Source organism: Ostrinia nubilalis, chromosome 17 (assembly GCF_963855985.1).
Source record: "Ostrinia nubilalis chromosome 17, ilOstNubi1.1, whole genome shotgun sequence".
In the NCBI taxonomy this organism is placed as follows: domain Eukaryota; kingdom Metazoa; phylum Arthropoda; class Insecta; order Lepidoptera; family Crambidae; genus Ostrinia; species Ostrinia nubilalis.
The window spans coordinates 10,304,130-10,323,986 of record NC_087104.1 but is presented as its reverse complement, the minus strand read 5'-3'; the positions used below and the strand labels follow the sequence as shown (position 1 = coordinate 10,323,986).

The window sequence follows — 19,857 nt, the reverse complement described above, 5'->3', positions numbered from 1 at the left end:
ATGAAAGAGATAGCTATAGTTTTAACGATTCTGCACTAACTTATCTATGTCCGTAGCGCACGCATCCTTATCGCTCTAACGTCAAAACAAGATCTCTTTCTCTTTCTTAACTTGAACATGGCGCATGGCGTCTTGATTGTTTGCATAAATAATTGAAAATATAAATACTAAATAATTTTGCATAATCACATGTGGTAAGAGATCCCTTGTATTTTGTTTACTTTAGAGTCATAATTGGTACACTTTCGAAACACACACGATGGCATTTTTTATTTATTTTGGTAAGAACACAGGAACTTACGGTGTGGTACGCACGCGATTGCGCACGACGCAGGCCACACGAAGACTAAACACAAGACGTCCCAATTGGGACGTATTTGAGTATTCAAAGCGCGAGCACTTATAACATATCTGCTTTTGTTTTTATATAATATCATTGTGTGTAACGTATTTATTTCTGATCGAGAATTTACATTTATTACTGTTACCATAGGTACCACTTAATCCAAATTATAAAGTTTTAAGTTCATTAAAATTACTGATTTTTCTATGGTAGTTTTATTTAATAATAATCATTTTTTAATCTTTCATTGTCAAATAGTGACATTTCTACGGGAATTAATAATACAACATTAACATCAATTAACATGCTTTTAATTGAAAACTGTCACTGTCTCAATTTTAGTGGAAAAGTGACACTATTTTTAGGGTTAAAATTAAATAAACCATTATGATAATTTGAAAGATAATTATATTCCCGTAAAAGCCAAATAAGCCACTACTGGTATTCAACAAAAAACAAAACATTTAAGAACATTTTGCACACTTTGCAAAGGTTTTAAAATTTGAGTATTTCAAATGCTTTTCCTGAAAAATCGTCTTTTTTGTATAGTGACGGTTTGATTATGAACGTGCGATACATAGATCACAATAAAAAGACCAAATAAAATCAATATTCATTTATCATTAGTATATCAATACATATTTATACTGAAGTACATAACATTATGTACACGAGAAAAACGATTTGTGTCATACAAATTAGCTAGTCTATCAGTCTAAATGCAGGTCTTTTCGGACGGTGTAGGCAGAGACATGCATCATGTAGGGTTCGTTTTTGAGGAAGTTGTCTATGGCCCGGGGGCGGACCTCTTCCCACGCGTAGAGGTCGCGGTAGATTGGCCGCACGTACTTCATACGGCCTTGGTGGTTCACGAAATCGAACGCGTCGGTGATGCGGTCTTCGTCTCTACTCCTGATGCACAGTCGGAGCCATCTGAAAAAATATTAAAAGCATTGTGAAACAGTTGTGTTACACGCATCGGACAATCGCTTGAGTTTTGTTAAAATAAAACTTCAATTTCATGTACGCAATTCTGGTGGAAAATCATCAGAAAAATACGCAGACTCATGTGTATGACGTTAGCAAAATTTTTGCGAATGAAAAATTCGCCAGATGGCAATACGTAGACGCGAGGTCCAAATGCTGCATGATTGGTTATTTTTGACATGACATTGACAGATATGTCAAAATCCACCAATCACGCAGCAGTCAGACCCCACATCCACGTCCCGCCATCTAGCGGATCTTTCATTCACGAAAACCGTCATTGTGAATGTATTCGGCCGAATGCATCCGTCCTCAATCCTCCGTCATTTCGACAAATAGGAAATGAAGAAAAGCGCGCGAAAAAAAGGGTAAATTGGTACCTATAAACAATCTCCGAGTTCTTGCTGCTACTGACTCGGTACTCCGTGCCGAGGATCCTAAGCTTTTCCAACGGCAGCGCGGGCCGGTCGATCAGCTCCTGAAGAAGGTTGATCATCTGGTGCGGCGTGAAGGATGTGACGTCATCGTGCGAGATAGTGCTGTTGGCTTGACCGATGCTCGCGACGAGAGCGGTGATGGCTTTCGTCATTGATGTGTCATATCTGTAATGGAATAGCATTGTTAACCTTTGGCTTACTCAGCAATGGACTTGATCTGAAATCAATGAGAATGTATAAACAGTAAATGAGTGTAGATAACCTGAAGTTATGTAACACACTCATTTACTATTTATTTATACATTCTCCTTTCAGAAATATTTGTAATTCTTTAGTGCGAAGTGCGTTTTATTCGCACGTGCAAACCCATTCAACCCCGTCTCAGACGAAGCAGTGAAAACACCAATAACGGTAAAACGTCAATATGTTTAGCTGTATGTGAATATTCATAGACGTATTTTTCTTTCATTTTGCGTGAGTTTTGATAAGAAATGGCTGATATCCGTTGCTTCTCTCGATATTCAGTAAAAATGTGGAAAAACTACGTCTCTCGAAGTTCTAAAACGCAAACAATTTGCCAAATCAATGCTTCAAACTTACGCAGGTATAATCGGGGGCATGCCGGGAGAATGCAGCCAGGTGTCCCAGTCGATGCTCTTCAAGGCTGCATTATCCTTGAAGTAGTTCAGAAGGTACGCTTTGAACTGGTCAGTGTCCAACGACCGCTGCTTGAAGTTGTTCAGATAGGAACGGAGGAAGTCGTCGAACACCTCTGGAAGAAGAACAAATGAGTTTCAGATTTGTTTTAAGGATGCAGACACTTTTAGTGAGCTGCCACACGTTTTGCTGCGTCGCCGCTCCGCTTTGAAAACGCTTGTAATCCGCAAGTGTGGCAAGGCCCTTATAATGGTTACGCAATAGATGGAAATGTACCATGTAAAGTAAATAAGATGGCTTAGTATACAACAAATATTTATTGTATTGCATAGGTTTTAAATAAGAATAAAACTATTATAACGGCTAAGAAACGAATCTTACCAGAATCCACCATCTCATTACTTTCTTGTGGAAGACCCTCCAGTCTTCTTAATATTAATATCAAAGATGCCCAAAAGAAACTACTTACCAGGCCTTCCATGTAAAACAGGCAGAGTGATCCCTTCCCATATAGCATGGTCGAAAACTCGTCATCAAGATGAACGCCTTGCAAACTCACCGAAGACAGCGTGAGCTAATTCTGCACTCCTACAAAAGCTGCACTTACCAGGCCCTCCAAGCAAGTCTTCAATATAATAAAGAAACAACGATCCCTTTTCATACGGCACCGTTGAAAACGCGTCATCAGGGTGGACCCCCTTCAAATCCACCACCAGCTTCGTCAATTGGTTTTGCGCGCCCAGTTCGTCGTGTACCTAAAAAAGTACAAAAACACGGATGTTCTTACCAGGCCCGCCTACTAGGTCCTCGATATAGCGCAGGAAGAGCGATCCCTTCTCGTAGGGGACGCGCGAAAACGCGTCGTCAGGGTGTACCCCGTGCAAATCGGGCACCAGACGAGTGAGGGGATTGCTCGAACCGAATTGGTCGTTCACCTGCGGAGGGCAGGGTGGTGTGAGAAGGGGACAAATAACTTACATCGAAAGTATGTAATTTTATAGTTACTATAGTCTGGTCTGCGAGCACGTAGAATTTTGTCCAATGACCCCAAGCTACCCATCCTTATCGCTCGCGCGTAATTATGTTGTTGTCGCGCTCGCACACTCACTGCGGGAGCCCGTCGCACAGTCGCGACAGCAATATAATTACGCGCAAGCGATAAGGATGGGTAGCTTGGGGTCATTGGACAAAATTCTACGTGCTCACGGACCAGGCTTTAGTTATGGTTAGAATTTCGGTTTTTAGTTGGCAACATTTTGTATTAATGGTGTCAATTACTAAAAATAAAAAATCGTAATGGGTTTATTAAAATCAAATTAAATAAATAAGTACAGTCAGGGACAAATAATTCGTGACATCCAAAGTGGCCAAAAAAGTTGACAACATAACCTTATTCAGTAACAAAGACGTCTTGCGAACTTTTTGGCTACTTTGGGTGTCACGAACTTTGATGCTGACTGTAGTACAAGCTTTCGTTAGTTTTTGACAAGATAGTGCAAAACATCCAAGTATTTATTCATCTATTTATTTAAATAAATCCACTTACAGTTTCACTCAACTCCTGCAGTCCTAGCAGACTATGGAAATCCCTGCTTTTCTTGGCCTCCACGGAATCAGCAATAAGAGACGCTCCCACTTTTCTCTCCAGGAAGACCGTGAATCCCTCATTCAGCCAGAAGTGCTCGAAATTCCTGTTGGTGACCAGATTGCCGGTCCAGCTGTGCATTATCTCGTGCACTATCACGTCTGCTTGGCTCCTGTCGCCTGCCTGGGGAGATGAGGTATTTATAGGATTTTCTTTTGTTTATTAGAAAAAAAAATTGATGCAGATGCCATGTGTTTTTGTGTATGATTTTAAACTCAAAAGTTTATGCTTGTTTAAAGGACAGCTAACAATGTACGATTTGAAAACAAACGGCGGGCACCGGACTTTGATTTTTGTTGTAATGAAGTGCAGTTGTAATATCAGTGATATTAGCTTGTGGAAAAGTAGGTAATTTATTCTACTTCTTTAGAAATAACAGTTGCAGAAGAATGCAGTGGACATGGTGTGCTAAAAGATCCAACCTAATTTGAATTATGTTTGACCTAATTTTTTATTTGGAGTTTATAAAATAAACTCCCGAGTTTGTAGTAATAACCCGAATCTAATTTCAATGTGAACATGTAGGTTTTTACGTAACGCAATAAATTAGAAAATGTGCCACAATAGCTTATCAATGGTACCTGGAAACTATCGACAAAGTATTTATTGCTCACGTCCAAATAACAATGGACTATTGTTATAAACTGGCGTGAATGCAAGTATTTTGTTTCGCCTTTCATGTATGAATGTAGTTGCTACATTATTGCATATTAAACCTGTAAGGCCCAGAACAGACGGTGAAACGCAACTGCAACGAAACTGCAACTGCTAGTTACTTTTGAGTTGCATCTAAGTTTCTGTCATAGCGTCCGTTGAGAGACCACACATGACGCGACCAGTTTGAAACTTTCTTCAGTTTCATTCATCAGAATCATCAAAAAGTTGCAGTTTCGTTGCAGTTGCGTTTCATCGTCTGTTCTGGGCCTAAGTTTTCTAAATATCAAATTCAGATTATAGCTATTACGAGAATGAGATTAATTACTTCTAGTCTTCTATGAAAGATGTAAACTTCTCAAATATTTTTTATCTATCGTCTAGTTCGCAGCTGGATATAAACCCCCCATGAGGCGCTAAGAACGGAACACCTTTCGCTCGATCTACCCCTTCTCTGACCATACCAGCGATTTAGTAACAACTTACCAGTAGCGTAGTTGACGAAGTTAAAATAATATCATTTATCAGCAGCGTCGAGGTGACGAAGTTAAAATAGTATCACTTACCAGCAGGGTAGGGGTGACGAAGGTAAGGCAGGGATTCTCAATCCCCCCATATGGGAAGAAAGGCGGCAGCACCAACAAGTCGTACTGGGACCACAAGTAGGGTCCACAAACAAAGGCGCTCGGCCGCTTGCAAGTACAGACAGCACGTCAAGCGATACACAGTGGTATGCAGTTGTAATAGGATCTATTTTGCAATAAAAATGTTTAATCTGATGTGCTGTTGTCTTTACTTCTCAGTCTCGGCGAACTCCTATGTGATGTGTTCGATCTCCTCTGTCACAACCATCATACCAGCGCGTTCCAGTCACAACAGAACTTACCGGGGGTAACGGAGGTAAGACAACGGCTCCTTTATCTATTGTTTAACTTTACTGACTAATATAACACTACTTACCAGCAGCGTAGCTTTTATGATTAAATATAACATAGTGAAACTTACCAGTAGCGTAGGAGTGACGAAGGTAAGACAGGGGTTCTCCATCCCCCCATAAGGGAAGGAAGGCGGTAGCACCAGCAAATCGTACTGCGACCATACGTAAGGCCCGCAAAGGCGCTCAGCCGCTTGCAAGTACTTCTCAGTTTCGGCAAACTCCCAGGCGCTTCGCTCGATCTCTTCTTTCTCTGACCATACTAGTGACCTAAAAAGATAATATTGTTAGTTTAGCTAAAGGACGCCCACTGCTGGACAAGGGAAGGTTAATATCCGGCTCAAGGACCAAAATGTAGAGAAACGACGCAATGGGAGCAATGGACTGTATAAGGTTGAATCTAAGATATTGCAGTTTATGGTGGGTTAAGTAAATAGGAGTATCCATATGTCACTGGTTCATATCCGGCTCGAAGGTCCAAAATTTAAAGTTTGGAAGTCGGGGCAATCGAGGATGCCCAACCCTATACATTATATTATGCTATCTTCTCACCTGGGTCCTAGAGACCTAGATTCCAACACTCCTACAGCTACAGCCAGTAAGTATGAGGGTATCGGCACCGGCTGCCGGAATGAGGTTTTGCCTCCGCGGCTGTCTCCTCGCAGAGCGCTCATGAGCACCGTGAACTCCTCGGGCGCGGTCACCTCGCCATGAACATTGGTCGCTATCGCTACTTCATATCCGGCTCGAAGAACCATAGCCATCAGTTCTACGAATGCCCCACCTACTGTCACTAAAGTTTAGCAATTTTAAACCTTCTTACCTGGGCCCTAGAGACCTAGACTCCAGCACGCCTACAGCCACAGCCAGTAAGTATGAGGGTATCGGCACCGGCTGCCGGAAGGACGTCTTGCCTCCACGGCTGTCTCCTCGCAGAGCGCTCATGAGAACAGTGAACTCCTCGGGCGCGGTCACCTCGCCATGAACATTGGTCGCTATCGCTACTTCATATCCGGCTCGAAGAACCATAGCCATCAGTTCTACGAATGCCCCGCCTACTGTCACTAAAGTTTAGCAATTTTAAACCTTCTTACCTGGGCCCTAGAGACCTAGACTCCAGCACGCCTACAGCTACAGCCAGTAAGTATGAGGGTATCGGCACCGGCTGCCTGAAGGACGTCTTGCCTCCACGGCTGTCTCCTCGCAGAGCGCTCATGAGAACAGTGAACTCCTCGGGCGCGGTCACCTCCGCGTCGTAAGTGAACTTGACAGCTGGAGTGTCTTGGCAAGGGAGGATGGAGCGCGCGTGAATCGGCTGTTAGTGAAAAACATAATTAATGAACCTTTTTGCATGGAAAAAGGTGATTGCACTGCTAATAGGTCGCGCAACGAGAGTTGGGGCTATCAACACAAGAAAAAAAATTCTGTCTCACTTGCAGACATTTTTAACAACAAGAATGTGATAAGCTAGTGTATAACTTGAATGTGTAATATAATGTAACTTGTTCTGTATTCAAACTACATCAGTATGAGTTACATTTTCGCCTCAACTTTCATTGAGCGACCTATAGCTGTATTGTAGGTGTACAAAGTAAACATAATTAAGAAATTAACTGTTTTTTACCTGGCACTGACTGAAAAGATAAGGATGCTTTTTGCCTGATGTCTGATTGGGATCCAGCCATTGCAAGGCCGACGCCGTGGGCGAAGTCTTATACTTTATACTTATTTTTAATCTGAAAACAAAGCATCACTAAATGTAGGTAACTACCATACATATAAATACCTCAAGTAATGCTACAATTTTAAAACATAATCAAGCAAAAATAATTCTAATTCTAATGTCTTTTCTAATTCTAATGTATAGGCCTACTTTAGATATTTATCATTTCTAACCGATCTCCAGCCAAGTCCACTCCACCGCACAGACCAGTCTGGCAACATTTGCAGTTCCGTTCAAACTCTTGGGGATCAACGAGGTCCGGTTTGTACATGAACCCGTTGAAAGTCAGCGGTAGAGTACCATCAGACGACAATGTCTTCATAACCACACCGCAAACATTATCAACGTCTTCATTCACATTATTTTTGCCACCTTTTCTTTTCGTAAGAAACAGAAATTATTTGTGCTTGATTATACTATAATCCCATCAAAAACAATACTTGTCAAAAAAACCAAGTCTCGCAACTCAGTTGTTCTACGGTAAAAAGTTGTGAGATCCATGTAATACCAAGTCCAGGCCAGGAAATCTTTAACGTTTTACATAAATATATTGACTTGGCCATCGCACTAAATAATTTAATTTACACGTGTTTTCATGCGATGGCCAAGTCAATATATTTATGTAAAACGTTAAAGATTTCCTGGCCTGGACTTGGTATTACATGGATCTCACAACTTTTTACCGTAGAACAACTGAGTTGCGAGACTTGGTTTTTTTGACAAGTATTGTTTTTGATGGGATCTCATTTCTTTTTGTATTTTGTAGACAGCAGTTATGTATCTAGAAAACTGGACCGAAATTGAAAAATTTTACTCGACTTGGCGGTTGCACTACCGTGCCCCCAAATATTTTAGTTTTTCCTTGATTCATACACCAAACACTACTTATATTCCAAATTTGAAGCTTCTAGGTCTGCTAGAAGTGCCTTTAGAGTTTTGATGATCGGTGAGTCAGTGAGTCAGTGAGTGACAAAATTAAGTAACTTTGACCCGTTATAATTCTTAAACTACTGGTTCAAATTGAATGAAATTTTAAATATACCGTGTCTTTACAATGCCTGCATAGCTAATGAAAATTCAGCTTTCTAGTTTTATCCACAACGAAGTTACAGGCAGTCGAAAATGGCCTGAATTGCTTCGAGAAAAGGATGGTACGGCCGTGCCGCTTTTTTGCTCGACTTGGTGGGGGCACTGCCGTGCCCCCAGATACATTAATTAAAGTAAGTTCAAAATTATTTCTTTTATTATAATTACAACTTACTTTTCTCCACTTATTGCTTGTTTCGGTAAAGTTATAGTTAGTTTGGATCCGAAATTGGGAATGGGATCGCTTAAATTATACTTCAACTGGGTTCCATCAGCTAATTCCACTGACTCTATGCTTAGATTACTTACATCTAGAATCTGAAAAGTAAATTAAATTATGTTCAATACCTAAATATTTTATCTAATAGAATAACATATAAAGGCAACACATTAAGCTAAACAGTATAGTATCTTATTCGGTTATAATAGGTGCTATTATTCAATGTAAATTTCAGTCAGTCCACTTTATTGTCACAGTAGGCGTTTAGAATCGACAAGGTCTGTTTTTAGGTCAGTTAGTGAAAGCTGTAAACATGATTACATAAGTTTGTGATTTGTGCATAGTACCTATGTGGAATTTTAGAAGACTATTTTAGTCCTTGATAAGTTGTTGTGTGGCTTATTCAAGTGATAGTTGAGCTTATCTCAGTTTTTGAGTATCGTCTCTTCTTATTTATCTGAACTACTTGAGTTCAGATAAACTAGTGATAGTGACATTATGAAACCTGTCTTTCAAATGTCATCCATTTAATAATATTATCATTGTTATTGATGTATGAGGATAAGATGATTTAGAAACATTAGACAATCATGTTGTATTTTGTGCATATTATTTAGAATTAAGTTTTTCTATAGCAGAGAGACTAATAATGTACAAGCTTCTTAACTACTCTGAAGTACACCATATTTTCACTACTTAAAGATTTAATTTGAAATGACAAAATGTCTTCAACAAAATGTAAGTAACTATTAAATAGGATAGTCATAGAAAATAAAAAAGAAGAAAAATACATAAGAATAAAATACTTCTTACCACTTCTTCACTGTCTTCTAACACGTCAAACTTGAGAGAAGCCAGTCCACTTAAGACTTTATTCTCGAAGTCGACATTCAGAGAAAGCGACACATGTCTTACTATCGCCAGCTCTGCAAAGTATGTTAAGTTACATAAATACCAAACGTCAAAATATTATTATTTATGAATTAATTATAATAGAAACTTTACCAGGACGGGAAAAAGATGAAGGATCCTGAGGACTCAAGGCACCCATTGCTTTAATTGAGCTGCAATAATTCAGTAACGTTAAAATTAAACATAAAAATATACTCCGCCTACCCATTGTGATAGATTTCTATACATGTAACACCAACGAGATTCAACAAAACACTGATTAGGAAATAGCCAATTGTAACTTTATATTGAATGGATAGATTGGGTCGTTTCATCTGTTGTTGAAACAGAGTAGGTATAGTGTAGGTAGCAACAGATGACTTGAATCAATTTTCAGGAGATAAAATACAGAAGATAAATACATCAATTAAACAATGATCATTATTTGTAGAAGTTTGTAAAGCGACAAAGATGTGCCATTTCGACTTTATTTGGATTCTAATTTTAAATTGCATTCGTAAATATTATATTCTAACCTCAAACTTACCAAATAAATAAACGAAGGCACAATAAATATAGTTTTCGCTTCTTTCGAAGAATAGAATAGTTAAATTGCCACGTCGTTGAGGAAAAGATTTATCATTAAATCACAAATCAAATGTTTGTCCTCGACGATGACGGTGTCCTCCCGTGACAGATTACAACAAGTCATTCTTGTTTCAGCGTTTTATTTCTTCGCGCTTTACGTTTATGCAAATATACTAAATTGATTTAAATCGAATTAAATTCATATTAAAACAGTATTTAGACAACAGTATTTAGACAGTATTTATTAAGATAAATGATCTAGAAAATGGGTTAATACCTCGGGTTAATACCACATAAAAGTAATTTACACAACTAACCTGTTTTGTGCTGAAAACTTTGTGAAATTCTGAGTAAAACTCAATAAACTTTTGTTGTTAGTAAAACGGAGCGAACAATTAAGCTTTGTTAAAAGATTTGCACATCCCCTTTTGTTTGTATTTAATGCTGAAAAACGCGAACTGGGACGAAAAACCCGCGCAAGCAATTTGCCGGAGAAAGACATTTTTACGTTCCATTTCACAAAAATAATATGACACGAGAATATGTTGTGGTGATGGACAATAGTATATTTTATGTGTAGTAATCGAATCAATTCTGCAAATTGAATACTAATATTAAAAACAATCATTTGAAATCCTTTGTATAATATTTATGTAGATACTAGCTTTCCGCCCGCGGCTTCGCCCGCGTGGAATTTTGTCTGTCACAGAAAAACTTTATCGCGCGCGTCCCTTTTTCAAAAACCGGGATAAAAACTATCCTATGTTCTTTCCCGGGACTCAAACTATCTCTATGCCAAATTTCATCAAAATCGGTTGCGAGGTTTAAGCGGGAAAGCGTAACAGACAGACAGACAGACAGACAGACAGAGTTACTTTCGCATTTATAATATTAGTTGGGATTTAGCACAAATTCAAAATGATTCACTTGGTTTGTGCAAATGATACATGCGCGTAATGAACAACACCGAAAAAAAGTGTAGAATAAAAATCGGATACATAACAGCACAGCCAGAAAATTGATGTATTTTTTATTAAAATAGATAATATTTAAAAGGTTTATATTAAGTTTTAAAATAAGTGTGGAACATTGTAATAAGTGACTTTTTATTGTATAATATAAAAGCAATCGTTATCCATTCCTTAAAAATAAATACATAAAATTGACATTTGATATTTTAAATGACCGATGTGAGTGAACGTGTGTGTATCCGAAAAAAATATTCATGTTTTTGCGGATGGATTGGACACTTGGACTTTTTGGCGGGAAGTTGAAAAGGGCGGTCTATCTGTTTTTATTTAATTCGTATTTTATTGTTAGTTTGTGTATATTTTGTAAAAAAATTGTTGTAAATTAGTAATTTAGTGTGATTAGTGTATATATTATATAGGGGTAAGTCCATTTGCATATTTATAAACTATGGAGACGGAACCAGCTCCTGACCCTGATCCTCCCCCAGCCACTCCACAATCTCAGTCCAATCCTTTATTGACCTTAATAGAGGCTGATAATTTCATATCTAACCAACATGTAAAAGAATTTGAGTCATTTAAACTAGTAACAAATAGAAAAACTCAGAAAAAAATTAACAAACATTTATTAAAGACCAAATCCTCTCCTAAAATGCACATTACCACTGCTTTTCAAGAAATTTTAACGCAAGTTCCTCCAGCTCCGGTGATCCAACATTCTCAACAGAATAACCATATAATAGGCAGAAACAATTACCAGGATCAGGATGCAGGTCCTTTTCTGGTACATGTCCAACAAAAAGAAACTCCCAACTCTGGCTCCACTCTTCACCCCATCAAATTTGGGAATTTTCTATTCAGAAATAATTTAAAAAATATTTTGGATGATGGCATTAAACGAATAGGGCGAAATCGATTGGCAGTGACATTCAAAACACCTGGTGCGGCAAACTCATTTTTGTGTAATCCAATTATATTACATGATTATGTTTTATCTATCCCAACATACAATATCACCAAAATGGGCATTGTCAAAGGCATTCCCTGCGAATGGTCGCATGAAGAGATTGTAGGAAATTTAAGAGTTCCTGAAGGCTTTGGTCCAATAATTCGGTCTCGCCGGCTTAGCCGCAAAGTTACATCACTTGAAGGCCCTAAATGGTTGCCCACTCAGACGGTAGTCCTTACATTCGATGGTCAAGCTCTTCCTCCCCGAATTTATTCCTTTTTTTCCTCACTGCCTGTTGACCAGTACATATTCCCAACAATTCAGTGTTTTAACTGTTGTCGTTTTGGACATACCAGGGTTCAATGCAGAAGCAAACCCAGGTGCTTTAAATGCACTGGGGACCACTCAGGCTCTAATTGCGACGAGACAGATGTTTCCTGCATTAATTGTGCAGGGAAACATCAAGCAAATGAACAAACCTGTCCCGAATTTATACGACAAAAAAACATAAAGCATTATATGTCAGTTAACACAGTATCATATCTAGAAGCCTCTAAACAGTTTCCATTCACTAAGTCATACTCAGATGTCACAGCTAGTTCTCCCAAATCACCTTCACCTTCAAAACCTGTAACAGAACAAAATTCATACAAAAAGACAGTTTTTATAAATAGGAAAAGAATTACTCAGCTCCCACCAGGCTATGACAAGAAAGCACACGAGTCTTTAATTGATCATATTCCATCTCCACAAAATGGTTGTGGTTTCTTGTCTGAGCCCTCATCTGCAGGGGACTCTCACTCTGTCTCCTCTCAGGATCTAAATAATCTGCTGTCTTCATTGATTAATATTATAGTTAACTCTGCATTACCGTACTCCGTTGCCATTTCTTTAATTAACAACTTGTCAGTCTCTATTTATAACATTATCAAAAATGGATCAAATCCTCCAGTGGAATTGTAGAAGCATTTCGTCTAAAACAATTGAACTCATTACATTAATTAACCAACACCAGCCATTTGCCATAGCTGTCTCTGAAACCTGGCTGAAGCCAGGCTATAACTTTAGAGTTCGTGGCTATTCAGTCTTGAGAGATGACAGAGATGATGGGTGGGGTGGTGCCGCTCTACTGATTAAAAAACATTACTTATTTACATCACTAGCACTTCCTTCCTACAATAATAATCACTTGAATGCAGTAGCTGCAAAAATTGGGGATATTTCAGTACTGTCTGTATACATTTCTTGCAAAGATTCATCTGTTATTCCGATTTTAAGAAATTTAATCCTATCTCTTCCTGCGCCTGTGTTAATTTTAGGTGATTTTAATGCACACCATTCTCTTTGGGGTGCACCAGTCAATGATTCATTTGGTAGTGATCTTGTGGAGCTTATAGACGAGTTAAATCTGTGCGTTTTAAACGATGGTTCAGCAACAAGGAGACCCTGTCCCGGCCAATCTTTAAGTTTTGTCGATATCTCACTTTGTTCACCTACGCTATCTTTGAGTCTGAGTTGGAGATGTTTATCATCCACTTATGGTAGTGACCATGTTCCGATTGTCATTACGTTACCAAAGAACAACTGTTCTGTAGATCCACTTCCTCCCTTGCGTAAATATATTCTAAACAATTGTGATTGGTATTCATTTAGCATATCTGTTGAGCAGAAAGTCAAGTTATTGCCGAAAGTTTGTAAAGATAACCTCAATAACTCATTTGACAGCTTAGTGTCAGCCATTCAATCATCAGCTGATGCAGTTTTTAAACGTAAAAATGTTGCCAACAATAAATTACCCTCACCGCCTTGGTGGGATCCAGAATGCACGGCGGCTATTAAAAAAAGAAAAGATGCCGAAAAAGCATGTCGCGATTCACTAAGTATGGAAAACTATTTAAAGTTAAAAAATGTTACTGCTGCAACCAAGCGGTTGTTGAGGAAAAAAAAGAAAGCTGGCTGGCAAAAGTTCTGTTCTTCTTTGTCGCCAGACACTCCACTCACTATTGTTTGGAACAATATTAAACGTTTTCGATCTTCTTTATCAATCGCAAATCGTAACTCTTTTAGTTTAGACTGGGTAAATGCTTTTACAAACAAATTAGCTCCTAACTACGTTCCTAACGCTACTCAAATGCCTTACACATATTCACTTTCTAATAATAACTGTTCTAACGACTATTTTAGCTCGCCATTTTCTATGAGAGAACTAAAATTAGTTTTAGAGCATGTATCAGATTCCTGCCCTGGCCAAGACAGCATTCCATACTCGTTTTTATCACATCTTACTGCGCCTTCTCTTTGTTATTTGTTAGATATTATTAATATTGTAATTGAATCCGGCTTAATTCCCACTGCTTGGAAAATTCATATTATTATTCCTATTCTTAAACCTTTCAAAAATCCTGCAGAACCATCCTCTTATAGGCCAATAGCATTAGCATCCGTATTTTCTAAAATTGCCGAACACTTAATTAAAAATAGATTAGAATGGTTCTTAGAGCGAAATAATTTGTTGGGTAAAACTCAGTTTGGTTTTAGAAAAGGTAAAAGTACAGCGGATAGTTTGAGTATATTTTCTACAGACCTTCTTCTAGCGTTCTCAGAAAATAAATCAGTAACAGCAGCATTTTTAGATATAGAGTCCGCTTATGACAATGTTAATTTATTAATCTTAAAACAAAAATTAGAATCGCTACAAATCCCTTTTAATTTTACAAATTTCATTTTCAATCTTTTTACTGAACGAATGGTTACTGTGAGAGTTCCTGGTACTGATAACATCAAGCGATTTTTGTGGAAAGGTGTCCCTCAAGGATCCGTCCTAAGCCCTCTATTGTACGATGTGTATACTAGTGAACTCGAACGCGTTATTGCCCCTTCCTGTTCAATTCTACAATATGCTGATGATGTCTTAGTATACTCAGTTGATAATTGTATTGCTACGGCTTCCTCGACACTAGAAGAATCTCTAAACAACCTATCCCTGTGGTTATCAAAGCATGATTTATCCCTATCTGTCTCAAAAAGTACTATAGTGGTATTCTCTAGGAAAAGGTTGATTCCGGATATAATTATTAAAGTCAATGGCAATCAGCTTCCCATCGCTAATGAAATTTCTTTCTTGGGAAGGAAGTTTGATAGTAAATGTAATGGCCAATCTCATATCAACTACACTGTGGACAAATGTGAGAAAGGTTTAAATGTCATGAGAGCTCTCTCAGGGGTGTGGTGGGGTGCTCATCCTACGACTCTTAAGCTTGTTTACAACGCATTAGTACGAAGTCTTTTAGATTACGGCTCCTTCACGAACAGCTTGGCCTGTAACACTGCCCTTAGGAAATTTGACTTGGTACAATCCCGTAGCCTCAGAATTATACTTGGTGCTATGAGAAGTACACCAGTCAACGCCTTGCAGGTAGAGGGTGCAGATCCTCCATTGAACATGCGTCGACAATACCTTTCAGACAGGTTCATCTTTAAAACTGCCCAATTCACAGACCATCCTCTCTTCGGCAAACTTCAAACTCTAAACGAATTCATCAACGGTAACAATAGTTTCTGGCGTAACAAGCGTGTGCCACATTTAGTTTCTAGCTACCGTAAACTTATTCAACTTGATGGTGATATACTTAAGTTCCCGTGTCATCCGTTATTTCATTATCAACTCATTGATATTCTATTTGAACCAGATGTATCTCTCTCTATAGGCATTGGTAAAGACACTATTAACCCAAATCAAGAAATACAACGCTACATTCAGCAGAATGCCCCAGATTATGAAATATTTTTTACTGATGCATCTAAAACCGTATTACCAGATCAAGATTTTGACTTGAACTCTGATAACTTTGTCGGATCTGCCTTTTTAAGACAGTCTACAGGTTATTTTAAACTTTTTAAGTATCCAAGTTTGGCTTCCAATTATAGCGGCGAAGGTTTGGCCATCTTGGAATGTATTAAGTACATTTTAGAGCAGAAAATAAGTAATTCTCTGATATTATCAGACTCTCTGAGTTTTCTACAATCTCTTCTGGCGAACCCTTTCAATAAAAATTTGTATAACCCTTTATCATTATTGGTGAAATGTAAATTAAGAGAATGCCGTGACCAGATGTTAAGTGTGAAGTTGGCCTGGATTCCTGGTCATTCGGGTATTAAAGGTAATGAATCAGTTGATAAACTGGCAAAGCTTGCTTCAAGACAAGGCTATAATAATAAGAGTGTTTACTGTCAGGATCTGGCTTCGATTCCGCGCTATATTATGCTACAAGACTGGAGTCAGGATTGGGAAAGTTCTTCCCAACACAAAGGTAAATTTTTTCACCAATTTCAACCAAGTGTCTCTCTGAAGCCTTGGTTCTCAAAATTCCGCTTAAGCAAGGATATCACTTCCACTCTATCCCGTTTACGGTTTGGTCATTGCTCTATTCCAGCGCATTTGGCGAAACTTCACATTTTAGATTCCTCAATTTGTGATTGTGGCCTGGAGGAAGGTAGTATAGAACATATTCTATTTAACTGTACTCTATATAATTCTCTGCCCCTACATAGTATATTAATTAAAAACAAAGCCCCCCTTCCTTACAATCTTTCATCTCTTTTAAGTATTACTAATAAAAAATATGTACATTCCCTTGTTAAATTCATTAAGCACCACTCTATAAAACTTTAAACTTATATTTTATATATTAAATTTATGTATTTTATACGACCTCAACCGCACCTAATATCCCAAGCCCAAGCCCAAGTCCCATCCCACTTGGTCCCTCTTCTTAACTCGTCCCACACTCACATGAAAATGGCACAAATCAAGTCGGCCTCGACGAGTATTGCCAAGAACAAAAAAAAGAAGAAGGATTGGACACTTTTCCGCTGTCCAATATTTTATTTAGTTTTGTTTGTAAAAATGGATTAAAGCCATTGACGCCGTAAATAAGTTCGTCGCCGAGTGTTCCAGTTGTGCTCATTAAAATAATTTATGAAGTTTTAACTGTGAACTATTAAATGTTTGTGTAAACATGTTGTCGAGATTCCACCATTACCATGGCTCGAATATAATTTTATTTGAAGAAAATACGGTTGCTTACCGTAAAGCAAGCTTTGCTCATGGCCTGACCTTCAGTGAAAAGCCTCTGCTTCCCGGGGAAATATTCTTAGTAGAGATAGAAAAAACGGAGCGCGGATGGAGCGGTCATATGCGGCTCGGTTTGACCCTGTTGGATCCTCAGACCGCAGCTCTTGGTGATAAAGGTCTGCCACAGTATGCTTTGCCCGATCTAGCGAATACTGGAATGTCATGGATATTCCCTATCTCGAAATCGCAGAACAATGTTCTCATTGAGCTTGTGAATCAGGGTGCTAGTGGAAGACGAGAGAGTGAGCCTCGCGTCTCCGTGCTGGGGGATGGCCATAGTGTTAGGACTCCCCGTGGTTACATTTCAAAGAGTATCCTAAAGCCACAAATACCTACCCAGAATGGGACACCGCAAGGCATTCTACCAATGGATGCAGGCAGCCGCATTGGTGTAATGTTTGTTCCGTGTCCTAAAACGAGCCGGGACGAGAATGATATGGCCGAAATGCACTTTATAATCAATGGTGAAGACCAGGGACCTTGTACGAAAACTATTCCTTACAAAAGAGGCCCTTTGCATGCTGTTGTTGATGTTTATGGGACTACCAAGCAAGTTAAGATAGTTCAACTTTATGGAGGTATATCATTTAAATTTTTTGAACTTTATTAAGTACCTAAGATTAGTCTGTTTTAACTAATGAATGCTTTATAACACACTATTAAATGTAGATTCATTCAAGAAAGGAACTGTTTAATGAATTATTGTACATGGAAAACCGTCAGTAAGTTGTTTTTTGTTTCAGTGAAAACGCTACAGAATGTGTGCAGGGATGCAATTCTACAATACGTCAAGGACAAACCTAGTTCAGTGAAAGCGTTACCTTTGCCAAAATGTTTGAAGGACTTTCTACTCTCTTAGACGTTTTAAGACCGGGTTATGGAGATGACAATAATCAAGTGAGTGGACCTCATGAATTGTAATCTTTTTGAATGGTTGAGTGATATTTTAACAGTAAGGCTTGTTTTAGAATCACGCTGACGCACGCTGACCGTCAGCGCTGAGAGCTGAAATGTATGAAGCGTCGGCGCCGAACGATCAGCGTCAATCAGGAACGTTCCCTTCAATTACATACATATTGAACTGTCAGCGCTGACGATCAGCGAGGGGTCAGCGCGACTCTAAAACCAGCCTTAATATAGCTAGTTATAAAGATCTTGTTATAATTGCAATATTTCTTTGTTTACAAGGTTATGTATAGGGCAATTCTGATTACACTTGGAGGTTGAGAGTGAGAGTTAGCATTTATCACTCTTTTGTATATTTATCTTTGTTGATACGATTAAGAAAGGATGAAGCAAATGTACTTTTTATAGTAAAATGTACATAATGTTTTGAAAAAATGGATTTCCAAAGGTGATAACTGATTTTTATATTTTAAATAACAATTATGGCCCTTCTTGTTGACTTATATGATAGAAATGCATTACTAGATTACCATTACAGTAGAATCTCGATTATCCGGACTTCGATTATCCGGATATCCGATTATCCGGACTCATTCTTCATGGTTTCTAATTACCGATTTAGGGTCAGAGGTGGAATTGTGTAAATCAATCGTAATCATTTGACAGTTCATAACGTACGATAAAGTCAGTTAAACAAAGCATTTGACAGAATAATCGTACGTTATGAACTGTCAAATGATAACGATTGCTTTACACAATTCCACCTCTGGACCCATAAAAACGGATGGCGCCGCCACCGTAACACGGTACGGACGTCGTCTTAGTTCATTGTTAAAAGTAATGGATTCATCCAATGGTCTAAAATTTAGATTTATAGACTTTAAATGATCTATTGCATAACTTTTCTATTGTAAAAGGTTAATTATTGTTTAATTTTACTTTGAAATCGATTATCCGGATTTTCGATTATCCGGAACACCCCTGGTTTTAATTGATCCGGATAATCGGGATTCTACTGTATAATGAAATAATTTGAATTTATTATTTCTTCAATTGAAAATTCATATAATATAGCTAATTACATAGCTTGTAATTCTTGTGATTTCTGATCTGATTGTAAATTGTACATAATATGGAAAATAGAAGTAATGTTTTGGAAATCACTGTAGAATAACATTCACTCACATTGCTCTGAGAATGGAAATGGAAGGCATTTTTCTGGTACTATATTGGCTTATGGTAAATATTTTATTTAATATTAAAAAAACTATCGTCAATTTAATTCTTCATTATTTCAAGCTTAATGATGTATTTTGTGATATTTTTTTTCTATTTTCATTCCATTAAAAATGTGTAATTTATTTGTTTGTAAAAAGTATGTTGATTATGTGGTTATTCAATGATATTGTTGATATGTATAGTATAGTAATGAAAAATAGATTTGGTTAAAGGCAAGCTTGAGCTTATGTTGAATTAAGTCTTATTTATACCGGATACTTCATAATATTCATTGAATGAACTATTCATTTTTAAACAAAAATCGTTTTTCAGCTCTCTTCTACTATAATTTCTTATTGCATACCTATCTACGTCCTCAATGTTAGATCAACACCAGCAAGTCCCACTAAATTAAATTTAAACGGTTACTTAGGTATTTGCGATGGCTTGTAAATGTAAATAAGAACCAAATTTATTTATTATTGAATAAATAAAATTATTTTGCTTATTACTT

General features: G+C 37.9%; 2 protein-coding genes and 1 long non-coding RNA gene across 4 annotated transcripts; 1 reads left to right on the top strand and 2 right to left on the bottom strand.

Annotated features, from left to right (window-relative positions):
- Positions 1–953: 953 nt before the first annotated feature.
- LOC135080050 (leukotriene A-4 hydrolase) lies at positions 954–10,684 on the bottom strand. 2 transcript variants are annotated; one of them, XM_063974725.1, is made up of 12 exons: positions 10,483–10,684; positions 9,692–9,750; positions 9,500–9,612; positions 8,642–8,784; positions 7,282–7,393; positions 6,752–6,972; positions 5,729–5,927; positions 3,971–4,192; positions 3,212–3,359; positions 2,368–2,539; positions 1,711–1,932; positions 954–1,276 (listed from the first exon to the last, which is right to left on the bottom strand). In XM_063974725.1, exons 1-12 carry the CDS (start codon positions 10,665–10,667, stop codon positions 1,054–1,056), a joined length of 2,019 nt encoding a protein of 672 aa, XP_063830795.1. In that variant the 5' UTR covers positions 10,668–10,684; the 3' UTR covers positions 954–1,053. The 2 variants fall into 2 exon arrangements, with proteins under 2 accessions (XP_063830795.1, XP_063830796.1); XM_063974726.1 differs by lacking the exon at positions 3,212–3,359 and adding an exon at positions 3,032–3,179.
- Positions 10,685–11,746: 1,062 nt separating this feature from the next.
- LOC135080060 (uncharacterized) lies at positions 11,747–14,425 on the bottom strand. Its single transcript, XR_010258940.1, has 2 exons — positions 12,887–14,425; positions 11,747–12,713 (listed from the first exon to the last, which is right to left on the bottom strand). It is a non-coding gene; the product is annotated as an uncharacterized LOC135080060 (long non-coding RNA).
- Positions 14,426–16,942: 2,517 nt separating this feature from the next.
- LOC135080056 (neuralized-like protein 2) lies at positions 16,943–19,854 on the top strand. Its single transcript, XM_063974734.1, has 2 exons — positions 16,943–17,797; positions 17,963–19,854. Exons 1-2 carry the CDS (start codon positions 17,104–17,106, stop codon positions 18,076–18,078), a joined length of 810 nt encoding a protein of 269 aa, XP_063830804.1. The 5' UTR covers positions 16,943–17,103; the 3' UTR covers positions 18,079–19,854.
- Positions 19,855–19,857: the final 3 nt, after the last annotated feature.